Here is an 18,885-nt window from a genome sequence, read left to right as displayed (position 1 = left end):
CTTTCCACGCGTGGAGGCTCGGGGAGCCGCGTGCTCACAGCCCTGCGCGTCCCCCCCGCATCCCGGCACCCGCCATCCCCTGACACGCGAGGATCCCCCCCCCCCCCCCCCTCCGCTCTCACTCCCGGGGACGGGGAGGAGGGTACGCTATAAATAGAAGTTTTATTGATGTGTGAAATCCAACGAGTACAGCCGGCGGCTCGGGAACACCGGAACAAGCGGAGACCCCTCCGACAGAGCGCTGCCGGGAAGCCCGGACCCACAGACGGCACTGCCCCGCAGAGAGCCCGGGTCGCGGCCCCCCCCCCCATCCCGGCACGGCCGTAGCCCCGCAGGGCAGCGCTGCATCCCCATTGCGAGGCCGCGGGACACCCCCCTTCCCTTCCCCTCCCCCCCCCCCCCCCCCGGCAAAGCCCTCGCACGCGTTATTATGGTAAACTGCTCATCCCGACCCACGCGTGTACCCCAGCACAGCACCGTGATGGGGGGGGCAGGGAGGCAGCAGGACCCCCTCCCCCCCCCCAGGCAGGACAGGACGGGCGGTGTCCGCCCGCAGCGGGAATGAAACACTGCTTTACTGCCTGGTTGGGGTGGGTGAGACCCCGCAGGCAGCTCCGCTACCCCACCCCCCATCCCCCCCCGTGCTGCCCCACTGCCCCCTCCAGCAAAGCCCAGCGGGTGAGGATGCGTTTGATTCTCTCGTGAACGTGACAGACACGGACATGCGTGGAGGGGGGAAGGCTGCGTCCCTGTGCGCAGCACACGGTGGGGGTTGGGGGAGGGGGGACGCAGCACCCGCCCCAGCTGAGCCTTTGGGGCTGAGGTTCACCCGGAGCTCGCAGAGATCCGCAGCCACAGCCCAAAACCTCATCCTAATGCATTGCGGGGGAGAGGAGGGGGCGGGAAGGGAGAGGAGGTGGAGGGGGAGAAGCCTGCTCTCCTCCATCACACTCCTCGTGATTATCCACACGCGTTCCCTGGAGGGGTTCCTGCAGCCAGGAGCACCCAGAGCCCCACTCCCTTAAAGTGCATCCTCGCAAAATTCACAGCACGGTTCTCCCTCGAGCTCACGCTGCGATCCAAGAGCAGGGCAGAAGTGGGGCACTGAAGCGGCCCCACACATGTGAGGTGGGGGACAGCCAGCAGCTCCGCCCTCCCCTGGTGGCACGGCGGGTGGGGGCACTGCTCCCCCTGTCCCCAGGGGACATTGCAGGGATAGTGAAGGTGGATCCGTGAGCAAAGGGGGGATTGGGTGGGGGGCAGCCGAGATCCGTGGGGAAACCCCAAAGCTCAGCAGGGCACATCCTGCTGCCAGAGCCTCCGTGCACGAGCTCCTCACATCCGTGTAGGGGAAACCCAGCCCCTCTGCAGCAGTGCTGCCATCTCTGCCCTCCATTCAGACCCTGCGATGCAGAGCAGTCCCGGCAAAGCAGAAGAAGTGATGAAGAGCCCAGAGGATGTTGCTGCAACGTGTCCTCCGCCCTTCAGTCCAATCCCCTGCCACTCCACGCTCACCAGCAGCGGGCTCCGGCAGCACCCACGCGGCCTCACAACGTTAACGTGCTGTCCCCACCAGCTGCACTCCTTAGAGAAGCCAACGAGGTGCTGAAATGCCCTGAGGGGTGCAGAGTTTTGGAGGCACCGCCAGAAAGTGCTTTCTCCTGGTACCAGTCCCAGCATCAGGGTGGATCAGTGCAAACCAACTGCTCCTGGATCTCAGCTGCCTTTCAGCTCCGGCGCTGCTGGACCCACTTATCCACGCTCTCACCATCGGTCCCACTGCAATGGGTGGGTGCTCCCAGTCTTCATCCCCTCCTGCAGGCAGCACACGGCCAGAACTGAGCGAGGGTCATCCCCATCCTGCGAGTTTGTACTGGGGAAAGGGAACTAGGGAAGGGCCCGGGGCCAGCAGAGCTCCAGCGACAGCACAGGGGTTTGATGAGACTGTCTTTGTGTTGATCACTTTTATCCTCTTGGCTCAGATCCCAAAGACTGAATGTGACACCGAGGGCACTGTCCCACTCCCACGGGCACTGCTGTGGCCCCACGTAGCAGAGGTCATATCTCTGAGGATGGCACTGAGCAGCAGCACAAGAGAGCCCTGAACCCTCTGCACGCTGCCCCCATTCCTCTCCATGCAGACTGAAAGCAGCGGGGCAAACGGAGTTAAAAAGGAGGAAAAAGAAATAAAAAGAGAAATAATACTTAAAAAAAATGAGTAAAGGGAGGATGGAGGCAGAAGGAAAAAGGGGAGGCAGCAATCTGTGGCTGCAGCAGCAGAAAACAGAAGCCTTGTGCAACTTGCTCTACGGTGGCTTCAGGCTCTCCTCTACGCGACGGCTCCGTGCGTGTCCCCACGCGGCTCAGACCCCCAGCACCCCTCCTTCTCCTGCCCGGAGCTCCCCATGGCCCCACTCTGCCTCCGTGGCACCGTTCCTGGTGTCGCCCACGGGCAGGCAGGGTGAGCAGAGGGACCCAGCTCCGTGGGGTGAGGCAGAAGCGGGGGACACGCGTTGGGGCTGTACAAAACGTTTGCGATGAAGAGTGCGTGGAAAGGTTAAAACAGTTCCGAGATGTCTCAAAACCCTTCTCGACTGAGCCAGGCCTGGCTGGCACCTACCGACACGGTCCGTGGCTGCTGTCCCATGTGCAGCAGCTGAGGCCCAGGAGCAGCTCCGGGGCCCCACGGCCTCTTTATCTCTCCGACTTGACCTTGTACCTGAGCACCAGGTACGCCAGGAGCCGCAGGATGATGAAGAAGATGCCCAGGATGAGGAAGTCCAGGTAGAGCTTGGCCTCCTCCACGTCCAGCTCCTGCAGGATCTTGATGGGTTTTTGGAAAGGGCAGAAGTCCTCGAGGCACTCCAGGTCCTCGCGCTCCATGGCGTAGATGGTGAGGATGACGCCTTCAAAACCATACCTAGGGCAAAGCACAGTGCGGTCACCGCGCGTGCCACGCGACCCCACTCCCACCCCACGGACAGAGCGTGCGGTCCCACCTTACATAGGAGACATAGGAGCTCCACTGCAGGTATGTGGGGATGGTCTTGAAGCTGACAAAGAAGCCCGAGAAGAGCAGGACAGGGATGGCAGTGACAGGTCCCACAAAGGTGGCCACCTACGGAGCAGAGGCCGTTGGGTGCCACATCCCCATGGCACTCCCCACCTAAGGTTCTCTGGGACCCCCACGTCCACACCACAGGCAAAGCCTGACCTGCAGGGAGGTGGAAGCAGCTCCAATGAGAAGCCCAAGGGACTGGGCCACCAGAGCAGTGGCGGTGGCCAGGGCAGAGAAGAGGAGGAAGCGTGTGGCCTCGGGTGGCTGGCCCGTCATCCAGTACACGATGCTGCAGTAGGCAATGGGGCAGATCACCTGGAGAAGGGTGAGCAGAGTTAAATGCTGGACCCGTGGCTGCCCCTGATCCCAAAGACCTCCCCTCGTGGGTGGAGGGTGCAAGGAGCCCACCCCAGGGCATCGGGAATTGGCTGTGCCAAAGGGGCCGTGCCACAAAAGCTCACCTGGAAGGGCACATCCGCCATGGTCTTGGCCAGGTAATATGCTTTCAGGCTGTACCAGTAGTTCAGGTGCTCTCGCAGGAATACAGACATCTCCTGGGGGACTGTGGGGAGGCAAGGAAGGAGTCAGCAGTGCCCCTGCAGCCTCCTGCCCGTGGTGACAGGGACAGAAACCGAGAGGGGAACCTTCGCACGGACAAGTCAGCTCAACCAGGGGGATTCACTCAGACTTTTTGAGGAAGTGAAAGGGAGACCTGAAGCAGCTGCACAGACAGTTTCTCAGCAAAATAAATAAATAAGAAAATTCCAGAGCCATCCAGTAAACAAACAGCAACTGTGGAAATAAACCCCAGGTGATGCAAACGCTTCCACCCTTCTCTTTGGACTCTTTTCCAGCCCTATTTTCCCACTTTGGACCAACTCAGCTGTCTCCACCATACAGCCTCCAGCAGACCCCTCCCACAGGCACAGTCCCCCCTCTTCCCCACCCCCCCAGGGGTGGGAGCAGTGGGGTGAGGGGCTCCTTACAGGTGAGGATGGTGGGCATCAGAGCAGCGAACATGAGGAAGAGCATGGAGAAGAAGAGGAAGCCAGTGTTGTTGAAGACTTTGCCGGCATCGTTGCCGATGTGCAGGTAGAGCAGCCCGATCAGCACCCCGATGCAGATGTGGGACATGAAGCGCAGGTGGGTCAGCACCTAAGGGTGGGCAGAGGGGATCAGTGATGCAGGACCACGTCCCTTGAGCGTCCCAAAGAACGAGCCCCACTCAGCCCTGCTTGCCCCCACAGCGAATATCTCCCATCCCTTTGGTGTTGGCCCAGCCCTCACCGTGTCCCTCAGGATGCAGATGAAGGTTCTCTTGAAGAGGATGCAGAACTGGGTGGAGGTACTGGTGGCGAATGTGTGGCTCTCAATGTGGTCCACGTCCTGCAAAGGGATGCTCGAGTCAGAAATGTGGGTGGGGGTGAGGGATTGCCTCCCACGTGGTGTCCCCTCTCGGGCTCTCACAGTCACACAGTGGGCTGGGCATGATGAATCCGCCTTGTCAGGGCTGCTCTTCTTCTCTGCCATGGTGCACATGCCGTTCTGCACAGCACGGAACAGGACGGGGTTGAGGTCCCCATACTCTCCTGAGGCCACCTCGATAACTGCAGAGCACAAGAGCCAAGAGGAGCACTGAGCCAGCTCCTCACCATTGCTCAGGTCAGCCAGATCCCCATGGTCAGGGGGTGGGAGCCCAGCTCAGCCCCCACCCCACAGTGCCACACCGCCCACAGCACAGCGTCCAGTGTGGGGACATGGGTTTGGACCTCACCACCCTCCCCCCCCCCCCAGTGCTGCTGAGCTGAGGAGGGGCCACTCACTGAAGTCAGCGGGGTTGTGGTACGTGGGGCAATGGAGCCCAAGGCCCTTCAGGTATGGGATGAGGTTGGTCACAACGCCTTTGAAGATGCACTGGCCCTGGCTAAGGATGTAGAGCTGTAAGAGAAATCAGTCATAGGGCAAGGGCAGAGCAGCCAGAGCACCACTGCCAGCTCCAGATCCCATTGTCAGGGCTACAAGCCACACGAGCCCAGGTGAGAAGCCTGCACCCACCCCTCCCACGGCCTCTCTGCATGGTCAGAAAGACATCCCCCCACAGAGAGCCCCGTGTCCCAGCCCAAACCTTGTCAAACATCTCAAAGAGCTTGGCGCTGGGCTGGTGGATGGTGCAGATGATGGTGCGGCCTCCCTGAGCCAGGGAGCGCATCAAGGAGACAACCTGGAAGCAGGAGGCACTGTCCAGACCACTGCAGGATGGGGCAGAGGAGAAAGAGATGGCAAAGAGAGAAGGAGAGAGTTGAGAAAGGGAGAAGGACATCCCCCAGACATCTGTCACCACGTGGGAACCCTCCTTCCGCCCGCGGAAGAACATCCCCTTGCAGCCCCAGCCCTGTTGTCCTCCAGTCCCCTTGGTGTCCCACCTCCCCTCTCAGATCCAGAGGGCTCCCTGATGTCCCCAAGTCCTGCAGTCTCACCTGGTGGGCTCATCAAAGAACATGACTGGAGGATTGTTCACCAGCTCCAGGGCGATGGCCAGGCGCTTACGCTGCCCACCCGACAGCGAGATGGTGCGGGTGTAGGAGCACTCCAGCAGCCCCAGGGCTGTCAGGATCTCATTGACCTGAGAAATGGAGCCTCATTCACCATGAGCTCTCACAGACCCTCACCCTTTCCCCACCACCTCCTCCCATGTCCCCATCACTGAGGGTCCGTGGTGCACTGCCTTCCCCACTGCTCCCACCCTGGGGTAAGATGAGGGGCCTTGAGCTCACGTTCCTCTTCACTTACCAGCTCCTTCTTCACCTCCTGCTTCTCACTCAGCTTCAGGTTAGCAGAGACCTGCAGGGAGAAAGCGAGCAGGGAGATGGGAATGTCATATGTAGGGCGCTGAGCTACTGCACCCATCCCAGGCCGCGTGATGCAAGGGCAGGACTTCATCTCCATATCCCACAGCCCCTGGGAGGCTCCCACCCCAGGATCCGGCCCCACAGCCCCGCTCACCATCATGGCCTCCAGCACGGTGAGGTGTGGCAGCAGCATGTCGTCCTGCATGATGTAACAGGACATCTTGCGAAAGGTGCGCAGGTCCCGCGGCCGCCCGTTCACCAGGATCTGGCCCTTCATGCCCGTCTCCCTGCAGGACAGAGAGGATATAACACAGCCCCCAGCCCTGCTCCCCCCCAGCCCCACCGACCTCCTCCAGCCCCACCTGTAGCCAGCCAGGATGTTCATCAGTGTGGACTTGCCGGCCCCCGATGGCCCCATGATCCCGATGAGCTCTCGCTGGCAGAACTTCCCCGACAGGCATTTGAGGAGGGTCTTGTATCCTGGAGGGAGAGGGCAGCACAGCGGGATCGCACTGGGACCACCACGTGCTGTGTCCGGGCACCGTCTCCAGCAGCACTGTTGTGGCCATCGCGGCAGCACAGTCCCCATTACCAACACAGCCAAGATCAGAAAGACACGGTGTGAGGAAGGCCGCCAGGCTGTGGCACTGCCCCCGTCCCCAGGCAGTGAGGAGCAGAGTGCCATGGGGCAGCCGTGTCCCCATGCCCGCAGGATGCGTGGCTGCTGCCTTCATTGGCATTCATGCCGTGACGCCCGGCAGCAGCCACCGCTAATCAGACCTGGAATTATCTCTGCTCTAAAGGCAGCTGATTAGCATTTTCTGGCAGCAGGAACGCAATGTGTCGGGAGCACGGAACAGGCACAGCCTCAGGCTGTCAGAAACTGCCCAGAAACGCAGCCCTGCCCGGGGCACTGCGGTTTCTGGGGTACCACAGACCATCTCCTTGCTAGAAATGCACCCCTTTGCCCCATCCATCCCATACCCACAAACTGGGGCAAGCCTCGGGATTGAGGCAGTGAAAGAAACACGAGGTGGGGGGAGGCCCTTCTCCAGGGCAGGGGTCCGGCACTGCGACCTTCCTGTGCTCCAGCCTCACCCCTCGGGATCAGACACCCCCTGGGAGAGGGGCACGGGGGGGCTGGGAGGAGCGAGCAGGATGCTGTGTGTGACGGCAGCAGGGTGAGCTCCGCGCACGGCCCCGGCAGCGCATGCTGCTCACGTCGGTGCCACTGCAGCTTGCGCAGCGGTTACTCGCGTTCATTGACTGCCAGTAACCTCCTGCTTCAGCAGCACGGCAACGCGGCCGGATCCTGCCCACGGGCACTCAGAGCTCCCCCGTCAGCTCCTGTGCACGGTCCAGGGGAGAAGAGGATCCTCCCTGTGCCTCCCCACGGTCCTAGCATCCCTCTGCTCCAGGTGTCCCAGGTCTGTCCCCGACACACAATGCTCCAGGCAGCCCTGGCTCCAACCTCCATCTTTTGTTTCCCAGCATCTAAGAAGGCAGAGCTCACTGTGGGGGCTTGGGACTGGTCCTGCTGTCCATCAGTGCCTCAGTTTCCCCAAAGCCTGGCTAGGGGTGCACCCTCAGCCAGCTCACCCCAGGACCCCACTCAGCCCTGCCTGCCCTCACCTTCCTCACATCAGCCCCCCCATTCCACCTCAAAGGGCCAACCTGATTGGCATCCCGTTAACTAACAGAGCTAATTAAAGCTGACTACCACCCACCAGCTGCCATCTGCCTCCCCTCCCCGAGCTGTCGGCCGCAGTCGCACCCAGGGAGCTGCCAAAGAGGAAACCCCCTGCAAGCCCAGCAGCTCCTGCTCACCGGCCCCCCCCTGGGGCCTCCTACAGCCAGCACAGCATCGCTGAGAAAACCCATCCATCTTATCAGCCCCGGGCCCAGCAACGGCCCTCTCTGCCCCAGACGACCCCTGGGATAGGATCTGGTTTAGGGGATCGCAGGGGTGGGTGGCCACGGGGGACAGCAGGGTGAGCAGCTCTGGCATTTCCCACTGCTGTGCACTCAGGCAAAGTCCTGCAGAGCTGAGACACAGCTACGTGCTTCAGCAAGGAGGGGCAGACCCGGGGAGATGGGGGGAGACCATAGGGAGACACGGCAGCCCTGGGGGTGCCCAGCCCCACAGGCAGCTCCTACCTCTCTTCCTCCACCAGGATCCCTCGCGCACGGAGTAGGACAGGTCAATGAACTCGATGTTGACAGCCGAGCGTTTCGGGAGGTGGGAAAACCTCTGGGCCTCTGTGATGTGGTTCTCCACCTTCTTCAAGTGGGTGGTGAGGAGAGGGGCGTCCGGGGGGCTGGTGTGGCACACCGTGTCCTCCAGGGCGATGGAGACACACGCAGGATCCATGCCTTTCTCTGCCATCGTGCTGCTCTGTAGGGAACACGCAGGGATGGACCCACTCAGTCCTTGGCACGAGGGCTCTGCGGTGCCGGGGGGGGATGCTGAGCCAGGTGGGGTGGGGAGCACGCTGCACCCCGGTCCCTCTGCAGCATCACAGATGAGGATGGGGCTAGGGGTCCCTCACTGAGCTGAGGACAGGAGGCTGAGCCGTGCCCTGCTGAGCTCAGCACCCCCCCCTCCCCCCTCCCCTGCGGGGCCGGGGTCCTAATGCTGTGCTAACCTACATTTTGCTGAGCCGCAGGCTGCAGGCAGCTCCTCGCCGCAGCTGCAATGCACACACACAATCCCCTGGAAGGGGAGGATGGCCTCGCGAGGAGCTGCGCCGAGATCTTCCCAGCCCTCTCCCCGACGCAGACAGATCCCTTTCAGGGCTGGAATAAAGCCAGCCTCGGCCCTGGGGGAGAAAAGGGGCGAGCTAGGGCTGCGTGATCCCAGCATCCCCCCCACATAGCCATGGGGCACAGGGCCAGCAGGATCGGGGGGCTGCGGGAGGCACAGCCCGCCCTCGGGCTCACCTTGACTCCTTGAGCCGCTCCCCAACCCAACCCAACCCAACCCACCCCCTCTCCGAGAGCATCTCCTCCGTGGCCGCTCCTCCTCCTCCATCCCCCGCACCCCAACCCCTCGGACCCCCCCCCCGCTCACCTGTACGAGCTCGGGCTCCGCTCCCCGCAGCCTCCGCCGCTCCGCGCAGTGCCGCAGCCGCTCCCCCCCCCCCCCCAACCCCACCCACCCCCCTGCGGACAAAGGGGCGATGCCCGCGGTGGGGCCGAGCGGCCGCAGCCCCCGATGGATCGTGGGGGGAGGAGAGCGGATGGCGACCGCTGCTCAGTGCCGCTCCCCGGGCCGAGAGCTGCCCCCGCGGGTCCCCAGCCGGGCTGCGCTTCCCATCCCTCTATAGGGCAGGGCAGGGCTGGGCTGGGCTGGGCCGGGCGGGGCCGGGGCGGGCGGTGGGGTGGGGTGGGAGATGAGGGGCGGGGGAGTCGGTTCCGTGCCGTTATCCGCGCCCGTATCGGTGCCCCGGGCCCATCCGTGCCCCCACCGCCGGTGCTGTCTCCGCTGCCGCTGCGTGTCGGGACGGTGGGACTGGCGCTGCCAAGCGGTGAAAAACCCTCTTAAAGGAACCGGCTCTATTTCCTTCCACGCCCCCCCCACCCCCCCAACGCACATACACTTCTCTGCCTGTAAGGCAGAAGGCCCCGAGCATCTCCCGGTTGCAAAGCTTGCAGTTTGGCAGCCCCCGTGCTTCTGTCCCCACTGACACCACAGGCACAGCTCACCACAGCTGTCCCCCACCCCAAAGCCCACTCCCAGGGCTCAGCTACAGCCAGGGGGCACAGCAGACCCCCAGGGTGCTGGTGGGAGGGGGCCAACCCCTCAGCTTGCCCCCTGCGTGCTGTCCCCACACAGTGCAGCACTGTGCCTGGCTCCCTCCTCGCTGTCGCTCACACCTCTCACCCACCAAGGCACTGAAACATGAAAGACATATGGAAATGAGTGGCACTAACAACGGTATTAATTAAAATACCCATCTGGTGAGCTAAGGAATTCCTTCCCCTCCCACAGCCACACTTGGGCTGGGACAGGGATGTGTCCCTTTGGAGGGGTGGGATTCAGACAAAGGAGAGGGTAGGGGGTGCTGGAGGGGGTGCAGCATCAGAGTCAGCCCCACCCCATGCCTGGTGGAGCAGAAGAGGTGCTGGCACTCACACGTGGGGCAGGGAGAGCCGGTCCTGGCCCTGCCCTCCCTGTGTGGGGCTCTGGGGATGGAGCAGGCAGCAGAACCTCTGTGCAGAACTGCAAACTTGTGTCGTTTCCTGTAAACAGTTTTTTTAATTACGGATGGTGGTGGTGCCGCTGGGTCTGTTCCCCTGGTGATCCCATTACACACGCTCCTGTCCCCCTTTCTCCCCAGGGGATAACAATTTTGGCTCTTCCATCGCTGCTTCAGAAGGATCCAGGGTGGCCCTGGGGAGCAGGTAGCACCCAGCGACCACACCAGGGGACATGGGGCAGGAGGAGGGGCTCAGGGATGGGATCCCAAGGAACCCAGGACCAAGGAGGGGTCTTGTGTGCTTAGGACATCCCCTTGCACCTCCTCACCTGTCCTGGCTGCAAGGCATGAGCTCCCCAGAGATGTCCCCGGGGAAAGGATGGGTGGGGGGGATCTCAGCACAAATTCACGCAGGCTGCAGAGAGGAGCAGCCCCCGCACCCTGCCTGCACGGATGGAGCAGCAGGACAGCCCTGCTGACTGCACACAGGGGCAGGAAGGAGCCTGCAGGGACAGGCACGGCGCTGCCTCCCTGCTAGGAGAGGATGCGAGCCTTCTCCAGGGAGCAGCCAGGAAAAGCGGCTGAGACACCGCTGTCCCCAAGCTCACAGTGCGTCCGCCTGCTCCTGCCGCCCGCAGCGCTCCCTGCATGCCGTGCCGTGGGGCCGGGCAGGAAGGCAGCAAGTCCCAGACCTCCTCTCCCAGATGACAGCTTCAGAACGGATGGAGATGACAGAAGGGAAGAGCCCAGCGCTGGAGACGCGTGGCATGCAGACCCCAGCGCGGAAGGGAGGCAGCTGCAAGGAGAGCAGGGACGTTGAGCTGCTCGGCAGCCCGCAGCTTGTGGGACCACCCCCACCCCATCAGCCCCTCACCAGAGGTGGGCACTGCTACCGGGCCTCCCCGCAGGGCACGTGGCAGTCGCACTCGCAGACGTCGCAGCGCAGGAACCAGCGCGCCCAGCCCGAGCGCTTGGAGCTGCAGGCGGAGATCTTGATGCAGCCGCGGTGCGGGGAGGCTCCCACGCGGCTCTGCGCGCTGCAGGACGATGAGCATTTTCCGCTGATGTCCCGCTCGCTGATCTCGATCCGGCCTCGCAAGCAGATCCCTGCAAGAGCAGGGCTGGAGGAGCAAGCCCCCCCCCCCGCAGTGGGCTGCTGGAACTGCAGCACCCGTCCCGTCCCGTGGTACTCACGGAGGCAGGTGGGTTTGGGCGTCCAGCGGCCGTCGGGCTGGCAGGCACTGGCCGGGTCCCCCAGCAGCACGAAGCCGGGCCGGCAGCTGTAGCGCACCACGGAGCCCACCCACCAGTCATTGCCGTACACCACCGAGTTGAAGTCCGCCTCGGGCCGCCCGCAGTTCACTGGGGATGGGGAGGCTCCCGTGGGCGCGGAGGGTCACGTGTGGATAGGGACGTGGGGAGGTGTCCCCCCTCCCCCCCTCCCCATCCCTGCGGTGGCCGTACCTCGGCAGAAGGACTTGTAGCCCAGCCAGCAGCAGCTGCCATTCCCGCACTGGCTCCTCTTCAGCTCCTTGTGCTTCCCCTTGCAGCCCCCCACGCAGATGGGTGCAGTGCCGGACCAGTAGGTGTCCAGGTCTCCTGGTGCCATGGGAGCAAGGCAGAGCGGGGCTGGGGGCTGAGGACCACCACTTCCAGCAGCTCCTCAGCCCTGAGCCCTGCTGTAGGTGCTGCCCGAGGGCTCAGCACAGCCCAACCATGAGCCCTGCTGCAGCAAGGAGCGCTCCCGCTCGCAGCCCTCCTCCAGCACCAAGCTTCAGCACAGGGGCTTACTCCTTGCTGTGTCAGCAGCCCTAGGGCACCATGTAAGCAACCCTTCTCCCACACATCGTTACCTTCTGGGTGCTCACAGGAGACCAGCGTGGCCAGCACGGTGAGGAAGATGAGGCCCAGCCCCATAGCACAAGCACTGCTCTCCTCCCCTCGCCCCCAAACACTGCCCAGGAGAAAGTGAACTTGCTTTCCATACATACAGGACGGCATGCTGCAGGGCCCGGAGGTGGGAGGAGACACTCCTCTTGATGCCAATCCTCTCCCTATCAGATAATCCCTGGCAGATTACCCTCTCTGGACCCAGTGTTTAAAGGGACAACTCTTCCCAGCCACCAACACTTGGGTAGCTCAGGCATGCTGCAGCTCGAGAGCAGCGGTGCAGCCACGGCTTTGGCAGCAGAGCTCATGTGTTGGAAGGGTAGAGCCAAGATGGAAGTGCTGCGAATGCAAACTTGGCATAAGTTCCTTCTCTCGAAGGTATCTGCAACCCTGCTCAGCCAAAGCAACAGTGAGCAGGCGCTGAGGGCTGGGCAAGGCCTGGGCACACTGCACGCTGGCAGCCCAGGGATGTCTCACCAGAGCAAGCAGCATTTTCTGAGAGTGCATGCCATCAGAGCTGCTGGGACAACCAGCTGCCTCCTGCTCCACCTCAGCCCATTCAGTTTGGCTCCATATGCATCTCACTGGTCCAAGGAAGGCGTCTTGCTTCTACACCCCTGTGTAGCCCCAGACCTTCCTACTCAATCCGGGGCAGAGGGCTCTCCCCACTTCCCCCTGCTCCTCATCTCAACCGGAGCACAGGCCCCAAGGGGCTGCACTCATCACTCCCAGCCAAGGGCACACCCACAGTGCTTGTAATTAGAAAGTGAGCAGATGGCCAAGGGTTTAGAGTGAAGTGATTTTCTCCATGAACCTGGAATTCCAGCAGCTTTTGCTGAACACTGAAGTGAGGGGAAAAGTCAGTGCCCGGCCCAGATCAGCCAGGTTGGCTCCCTGCCTCCATCAGGGCACACCACCTCCTCGTGCCAGGAGGACCAATCCAGCTTCATGCTGTCCATATCACGTACAAAAGGGGAAGCTGGCTCGGCTCTCAAGATCAGGCTACTGAAAAAACAAACACTGTAGGCAGCTGACACTGATGGCCAGAAGGAGGCAGCAAAAAAACAAACCCACGCCAGGACAGCAGCAAGCAAGAGCCTAAACTAAACCTGGCCTTGCAGTGTCACCACTGGGGATGTGGAACTGCACACTCCAGGCAGGGAGCAGCAGCTGCACCAAGCAGCAGCACGCAGGATGTGCCAAGAGATCCTGGCAGCTCTGCAGTGCTTGCCCCACGCTGCAGGCCCTAGGCAACTCGGTCTCACCATGGCACCACTATGTCCCTCAGCTGGCAGGAACGTGGCTGAACGCAGACACCAGATGCTGGCTGGCCTGGCAGCCTGACCTTTATTTGGCTCTCTGAAGTACATTCTGCACAAATAGGAGCCCAAACCCCATTGTGGGGAGCAAACTCAGGGAAGAACAAAAGCAGGAAGCCCTGCAAGGGCCAGCACCTCCCTGCAGTCCTCTGCCCCCACAGATCAGCGCAGTGAAATGGGAACAGCAGTGCCAACACCTCTGACAGCACTGACTGACCATCATCCCATGGAGAACAAGCTACGGGGGAGGCAGAGGAAAGAGCCAGCCAGCTGCATGCTGGAGGAGACAGGCTGGATCCTTTCCCCCTGCACATTTCCCAACCTCTCCCTGCACCACATCCCACAGAAGCCCAAGGTTTCCAGGTGAGCACCTCACACAATATGGATACCCAGCTCTTCAGCTGTCTTCTGCAGACGGTCCATGACGTTCTCCTCCAGCTCCACAGCCAGCCCACCGCCCGCTGCCGCCCGCTCCTCCGAGGGCGTGCTGGCCATGATGTAATACACAGTCTCACTCTCCCCGTGCTCGTTGGTCCGGTTCACCACACGGATGATGGGGTTGGCTGGGGTGCCAGGCTCCTGCTCCAAGGACGGTGCTGCTCCTGAGAAAGCACTGGGCTGTGCTCGCTCAGGGCTGGCAGCAGAGCAGGCTGCAGGATGCAGCAGGGCCACGTGTGGCTCGGACACGTTGCTCTCCACAGAGGGAGCCTCTGCTGGAGCCTCCAGAACGATGCCCTGCAGGTTGCCCTCACCTTCAGACAGCACCACACCATCAGTGGAGCCGCCCAGTGCCTCCTCCTGTTTCTCTCCATCCTTCAATAGCTGCTCTGTCAGCTCCACACTCTCATAGCGCACCAGCTGCAGCCTCATGTAGCCATCCTCGTGTTCCTTGTACCTGAACACGGGCCCAAAGAGAAGGGCAACAGCTTGAAGCAGCAGACAAGGAAGGGGCACTGTATTCTGGGCTCCAAAGGCCAACTTTGACACTTTAAAATAAAACCGAGTCCATAGCCCTGAAAAGCACACCCACGTAGCAGCTTCTGAGAATTCTGCCAAGCCTTTATCATCTTTTAACTCCATCTCCTTTCCCCATCCTGTTTCACCACAAGCATTTGAAATCCACCCTCTTCCCCTCCCTGCTTTTAGGCTCTGGAAACTCTCAGGGAATTTCCTAGAGATGACGTAGAAAGACATCTGTCAGGAGACTGATCTGCAGCAGCTTTCTCTAGGTGGGACACCCGGACCCTTTCAAACTCTGAGGTGTATTGTAAGCTGCAGCTGCAAAGGCACCACTGCCTCATCTCTGACCCACTGCTGGAGCTGTGTCAGATCCCATCAAAAGGTTCCTGCCAAGTGCTTTCCAGCCACTGGGAGCTGAGCCTTGAGCATGCTGGAGGCAAACACCAGGGCCCAAACACTGGCAGGCTTCTGCTGGCTCCATCAGAAGCAGGATGTGGCTCCACCTGCTGCACAAGAGGGTGTGAGGAGCTAAGGATGAGCAGTACCTGAAGCGAGGATGTCCCGAGGGCCATTTGAACTGGTGTTTCTTCCTGAGGTGGACAGTGAGGTTGTTTCCACGTGTGAAGCTCTTGTCACAGACATGGCACTTGTAGCGGGGCTCTGTGTCACCCTGAAAGGCAGAGAGAGGGATATGAACACCCTGCAAGCCTGACCAGAAGGGCTGCTACTTGTGCATGTACACAGAGGAAAGGACTGGGCTCCCAAGACTGACACGAGCTGCCATTGCAGCAAGAAGAATGGAACGCAATCTGAGCCCACGTTTCTACAGCCCTGGTCAGTCTGGGGCTCTTCACATGACTTTTTTCCTCATGCTTCTGCAGACCATGCTGCCTTTAGAGCTTCCCAGCCTCATCAAAAGAGATTACACTCCTCCAGCTTCCTTCCTACCTCGTGGACTTTCCTGTAGTGCAGTTTGATGGAGCAGAGGGAACGTGCAGTGAAGCTGCAGGCCTCAAACTCGCAGCGATACGCTGGCTCCTTGCTGTGCGTATCCAGATGTTTCCTCAAGTCAATGAGATTCTTGCACCTAAGAGGAAATAGGTGAAAGCTGAATACTGTGCACCACACAACGTGCTTCTCTGACAACAGTAAAGGGAGACAGAAAGCACTGTTCCTCACCTGTAGTCACAGTAGTCACATTTGAACGGCCGTTCCTCGCTGTGCCGGAAGCGGATGTGATTGCGCAGGGAGGAGGGCAGCGGGCAGGTCATGTCACACAGAGGGCACTTATAATGGTTCACTGCAGGGAAAAGGTGGGGGGAAAACATCACAGACTTCAAAGCCTCAGCTGGGACAATGGGCCTTCACTCACCGTGGTTCCTCATGTGGTCTCGGAGCAGCCTCTCTGTGGCGAACCTCTTGGAACAGTGAGAGCACTGAAACCTCTGCTCTGCAGTAATGGCACCAGGGAGAGAGGGGAGGGAGCAGTGAGAACAGGATCAAAGGAGAGAGTAGAACACAAAGAGCAACAAATGAGAAAAAGATGTAGTTACGGTGCAGCTAGGAACCTTCCCCTCCAGTCAGGGATAGAAGATACAAAATACAGAGCTAAAAGAAACAATCAAGCCAAAAAAAAACCCAGAAAACAAGAGCACAATTTGCAAGGACAACTCTGCCTTCTGCTTGTGCAACCACTTTTCGCTGTCAGTGTGGGATCTATAGAGCAACAATCATAGAATCAGAATGGCCTGGGTTGAAAGGACCTCAAAGATGACCCAGTTTCAACCCCCTGCCGTGAGCAGGGTCAACAACCACCCAGAGCCACATCCACCTTGCCTTGAGTGCCTCCAGGGCTGGGGCATCACAGCCTCTCTGGGCAACCTGTTCCAGCGTGTCACCACCCTCCAAGTGAAAAACTTCCTCCTAACATCCAACCTAAACCTTCCCTGTCTTAGTTGAAAAGCATTCCCCTTTGTCCTATCACTAATAACCCATACAACCATCATGCACATTACAGTCTTAGCACAAAGGAACACAACATGCAAACCCCAGAGCTGCTGCCCTCCACTTCAGTCCTGGGTCCCTGCAGATGGAGCCACTCCAGATACAGCAGAGGGTTCAGGTTCCAACTCTCCTCAAGAAGACCTTTCTCAGGTTCATCAGCACCATAGCTCCTGTCCATCTGAGAAGCCAGGCTGTTCCAAAGCACTCCCAAGCCTGACCCTTTCACTCACAGACCACAGGCAGCTCTAGCAAAATGAAACAGCCCCACCAGGAGACTGCTCCCAAACATCCCTCCCCTGCCCTGAGGGGCTTACGGTCCAGCGCAGTCTGACGGCGGATGTGGTCAAAGAACTTGGTGTTGTTGGCAAACATCCCCCCACAGGTAGGGCAGGCCACCACCTTCTCCTGCGTGTGGCTGCGCAGGTGCTCCCGCAGCTTGCAGCGCCCTTTGAAGGTGCAGTCACAGTCTGAACAGGAACAACAGAATGCCATTCAGATCCCCTGCTCAGGGGCTCAGCAGGCCAAGCATCTGTGGCCTCACTGCGTGGCAGGCTGCTCGCACAGACCCAGGCAACGGTTGTTGCAGATACCCTGCATGCACCCAATACCTTTCCAGCCACAAAGGACCACGTAGTTCTCCTTCCCAGCTGCCTTGTACTCCGAGCAGAAGCTGTGATCCTCCACGTGTCGATAGAACCACTCGGGATTATCAAATGATCTCTGACGGGGAGGAGGGACAGACAGAACAGAGTGAATAGGTCAGCACGTGCCAGAGCACGACAGGCAGGGCAAAAGCAGCTCCCCTTGTGTTACAGACAACACTTGGGAAAGCAGAACTAGGTCCCTGTTCTCACCTCACAGTATTCCCACAGGCACTGAAAGTTCTCCTGGATCTCGGGGATGATGTTGCGGCTCTGGAAGTCCAGCTGGCAGTGGCTCACCTCCGACTGGCCCCGCAGGGCCCGCAGCCCCCACTGCTTCAGCTTGGTGTGGTAGCAGTGGAAGTAGACGTGGCGGATGAGGTCGGCAGGGCTCTCCGGGGAACAGAAGCCGCATTCCTGCCACAGACACGTGTACTCCTCTGCAACGCACACAGGACACACGCAGACCGTAGAGGATCCGAGGCAAACACTGCAAATAACGCCACAGGATCCGAGCCCTGCAGCAGGCAGGGCCGCTCTCCCCAGGGTAGTCCCACCCCCAGACAACGGACGCTCCTTACCGAGCGGGTCCAGCTCGTCCCGCTGCTCGCCGGGCAGGTGCAGCCGCAGGTGCTGGGCCACATGTCCGCAGAACTCCTCCATGGCTGAGGCCACGAAGCCGCACGCCTCCCACTCGCACTGCAGCACCAGGGCCTCCTTCCCGCCGGCCTTCACGGGCGGCATTGCCGGAGCGGTCGGGGCGTCTCCTCAGCGTCCCGTCGCCCCCAGCCGGCCCGGGGCGGTTCGCACAGAGATCGCCGGGATCCGCGCACCGGAACGCGGCTGCGGGCACAGCCGGGACGGACCGGAAGAGCCGCGCAGTGGGGGAACCGGAAGCTACAGGACCGCAGCCCGCTCAGCCAATAGCAGCCGTCCGCTCTGACTGTCGACCAATCAGCGCGCAGGAAACCATTAGCGCGTCCGCCGGCGCAGAGGAGGAGCACAAAGGTTCCGGGCACGTTTCTGCCCCCGGGAGCGGGATCGTGAGCGCCGTCCTTTGGGGCGGCGGTGGGACCGGGTGGGGTACGCTGGGGCTTGGCAACCTCCTGCCCTCGCAGCCAGGCTCCGCGCACGGAGGGGTGTGGGTTTTGGCACAAACACCACTACAGTAGCGGAGGGCGAGCTGTTGTACACACAGTTCCTCCCGTTTGCAACCAGAACACACGCACCTGGGCGCCGGGCTGCACACAAAACACAGCCCCGACCATCCAGCAGTGCTGTGGTTCCCGCTGGGAGACAATGCAACGCACTCTCTGTAAGGAGAGGACGGATTGAAGCGGCGGTTGGGAATAAACAAACGCCCATTGAGCGCTGCATCTGCTGAGCCAAGCTTTTGCTGTAGCGAATAGAGATAGGATTCCCAGGAACGTTTGCTTTGGCACAGGGAGATGCCATGCTAAAATTAAATGGGTATAAAAGGTGCCATAAAAGCATGCCCTATCAACACACGATTGCTTTCATAACGCCTACTGTATGCACAGCACACGTCCCAACTCATTGAATCACACAGAACAGCTGGATCTGATGCTTTGTCAAATGAAAACGGAACTTCAGGATTGAGCCCCACCTAGCAGAAGGCAAGCTGAGTTTTTATTTTATCTCTGTTCAATTCTTTTCTACAGGATCTGCTGTTGTTTTCCATGCCATTGTTTTGTCAGCGGGACAGAAAACACCTGGACTGGCCAGATAGTGCAAAGCTATTAGCTGGGATGGTGCAGGGATTTAATTTCTGTCTCCTATCCAAACCAAAGTACATAGGTATCTGGCACAAGAGACAAAACTGGATGGACAGCCTGTCAGGAGTCAGGTGGCAAGCTGTGCCTGCTGCTGACAAAGCAGAGACAGCTCCCTGCTGTTGGGACCTCACATCTGCCTGCACCTCACCAAGCTGCCTGGAACTTACTG

The 18,885-nt window shown here is 60.6% G+C and overlaps 2 protein-coding genes across 4 annotated transcripts; both read right to left on the bottom strand.

Moving 5' to 3' along the window:
* Positions 1–1,914: 1,914 nt before the first annotated feature.
* ABCG4 (ATP binding cassette subfamily G member 4) lies at positions 1,915–8,714 on the bottom strand. The gene is made up of 15 exons (XM_065738327.1): positions 8,553–8,714; positions 8,065–8,302; positions 6,270–6,387; positions 6,062–6,194; positions 5,849–5,899; positions 5,536–5,681; positions 5,184–5,307; positions 4,882–4,996; positions 4,526–4,665; positions 4,346–4,444; positions 4,045–4,213; positions 3,520–3,620; positions 3,215–3,373; positions 3,000–3,118; positions 1,915–2,920 (listed from the first exon to the last, which is right to left on the bottom strand). Exons 2-15 carry the CDS (start codon positions 8,291–8,293, stop codon positions 2,695–2,697), a joined length of 1,929 nt encoding a protein of 642 aa, XP_065594399.1. The 5' UTR covers positions 8,294–8,302; positions 8,553–8,714; the 3' UTR covers positions 1,915–2,694.
* A 4,827-nt stretch (positions 8,715–13,541) lies between these two features.
* On the bottom strand, positions 13,542–17,664 carry HINFP (histone H4 transcription factor). Of its 3 annotated transcripts, XM_065738456.1 has the most exons (10): positions 17,502–17,662; positions 17,134–17,360; positions 16,888–16,999; positions 16,594–16,746; positions 15,648–15,725; positions 15,455–15,575; positions 15,224–15,362; positions 14,821–14,945; positions 14,068–14,210; positions 13,542–13,917 (listed from the first exon to the last, which is right to left on the bottom strand). In XM_065738456.1, the coding sequence occupies exons 1-10, from the start codon at positions 17,581–17,583 to the stop codon at positions 13,688–13,690; spliced, it is 1,410 nt and encodes a 469-aa protein (XP_065594528.1). In that variant the 5' UTR covers positions 17,584–17,662; the 3' UTR covers positions 13,542–13,687. The 3 variants fall into 3 exon arrangements, with proteins under 3 accessions (XP_065594528.1, XP_065594526.1, XP_065594527.1); XM_065738454.1 differs by having other exon boundaries at positions 13,542–14,210; positions 17,502–17,664; XM_065738455.1 differs by having other exon boundaries at positions 13,542–14,210; positions 17,134–17,337; positions 17,502–17,646.
* Between the last annotated feature and the right edge of the window lie 1,221 nt (positions 17,665–18,885).

The sequence above is a fragment of the Cyrtonyx montezumae genome, unplaced genomic scaffold (genome assembly GCF_038088225.1).
Source record: "Cyrtonyx montezumae isolate F1298 unplaced genomic scaffold, pur_monq_1.0 scaffold_22, whole genome shotgun sequence".
Lineage (NCBI taxonomy): Eukaryota > Metazoa > Chordata > Aves > Galliformes > Odontophoridae > Cyrtonyx > Cyrtonyx montezumae.
Note: the sequence above shows the minus strand (reverse complement) of the source record. Positions and strands in the feature narration are given on the sequence as shown.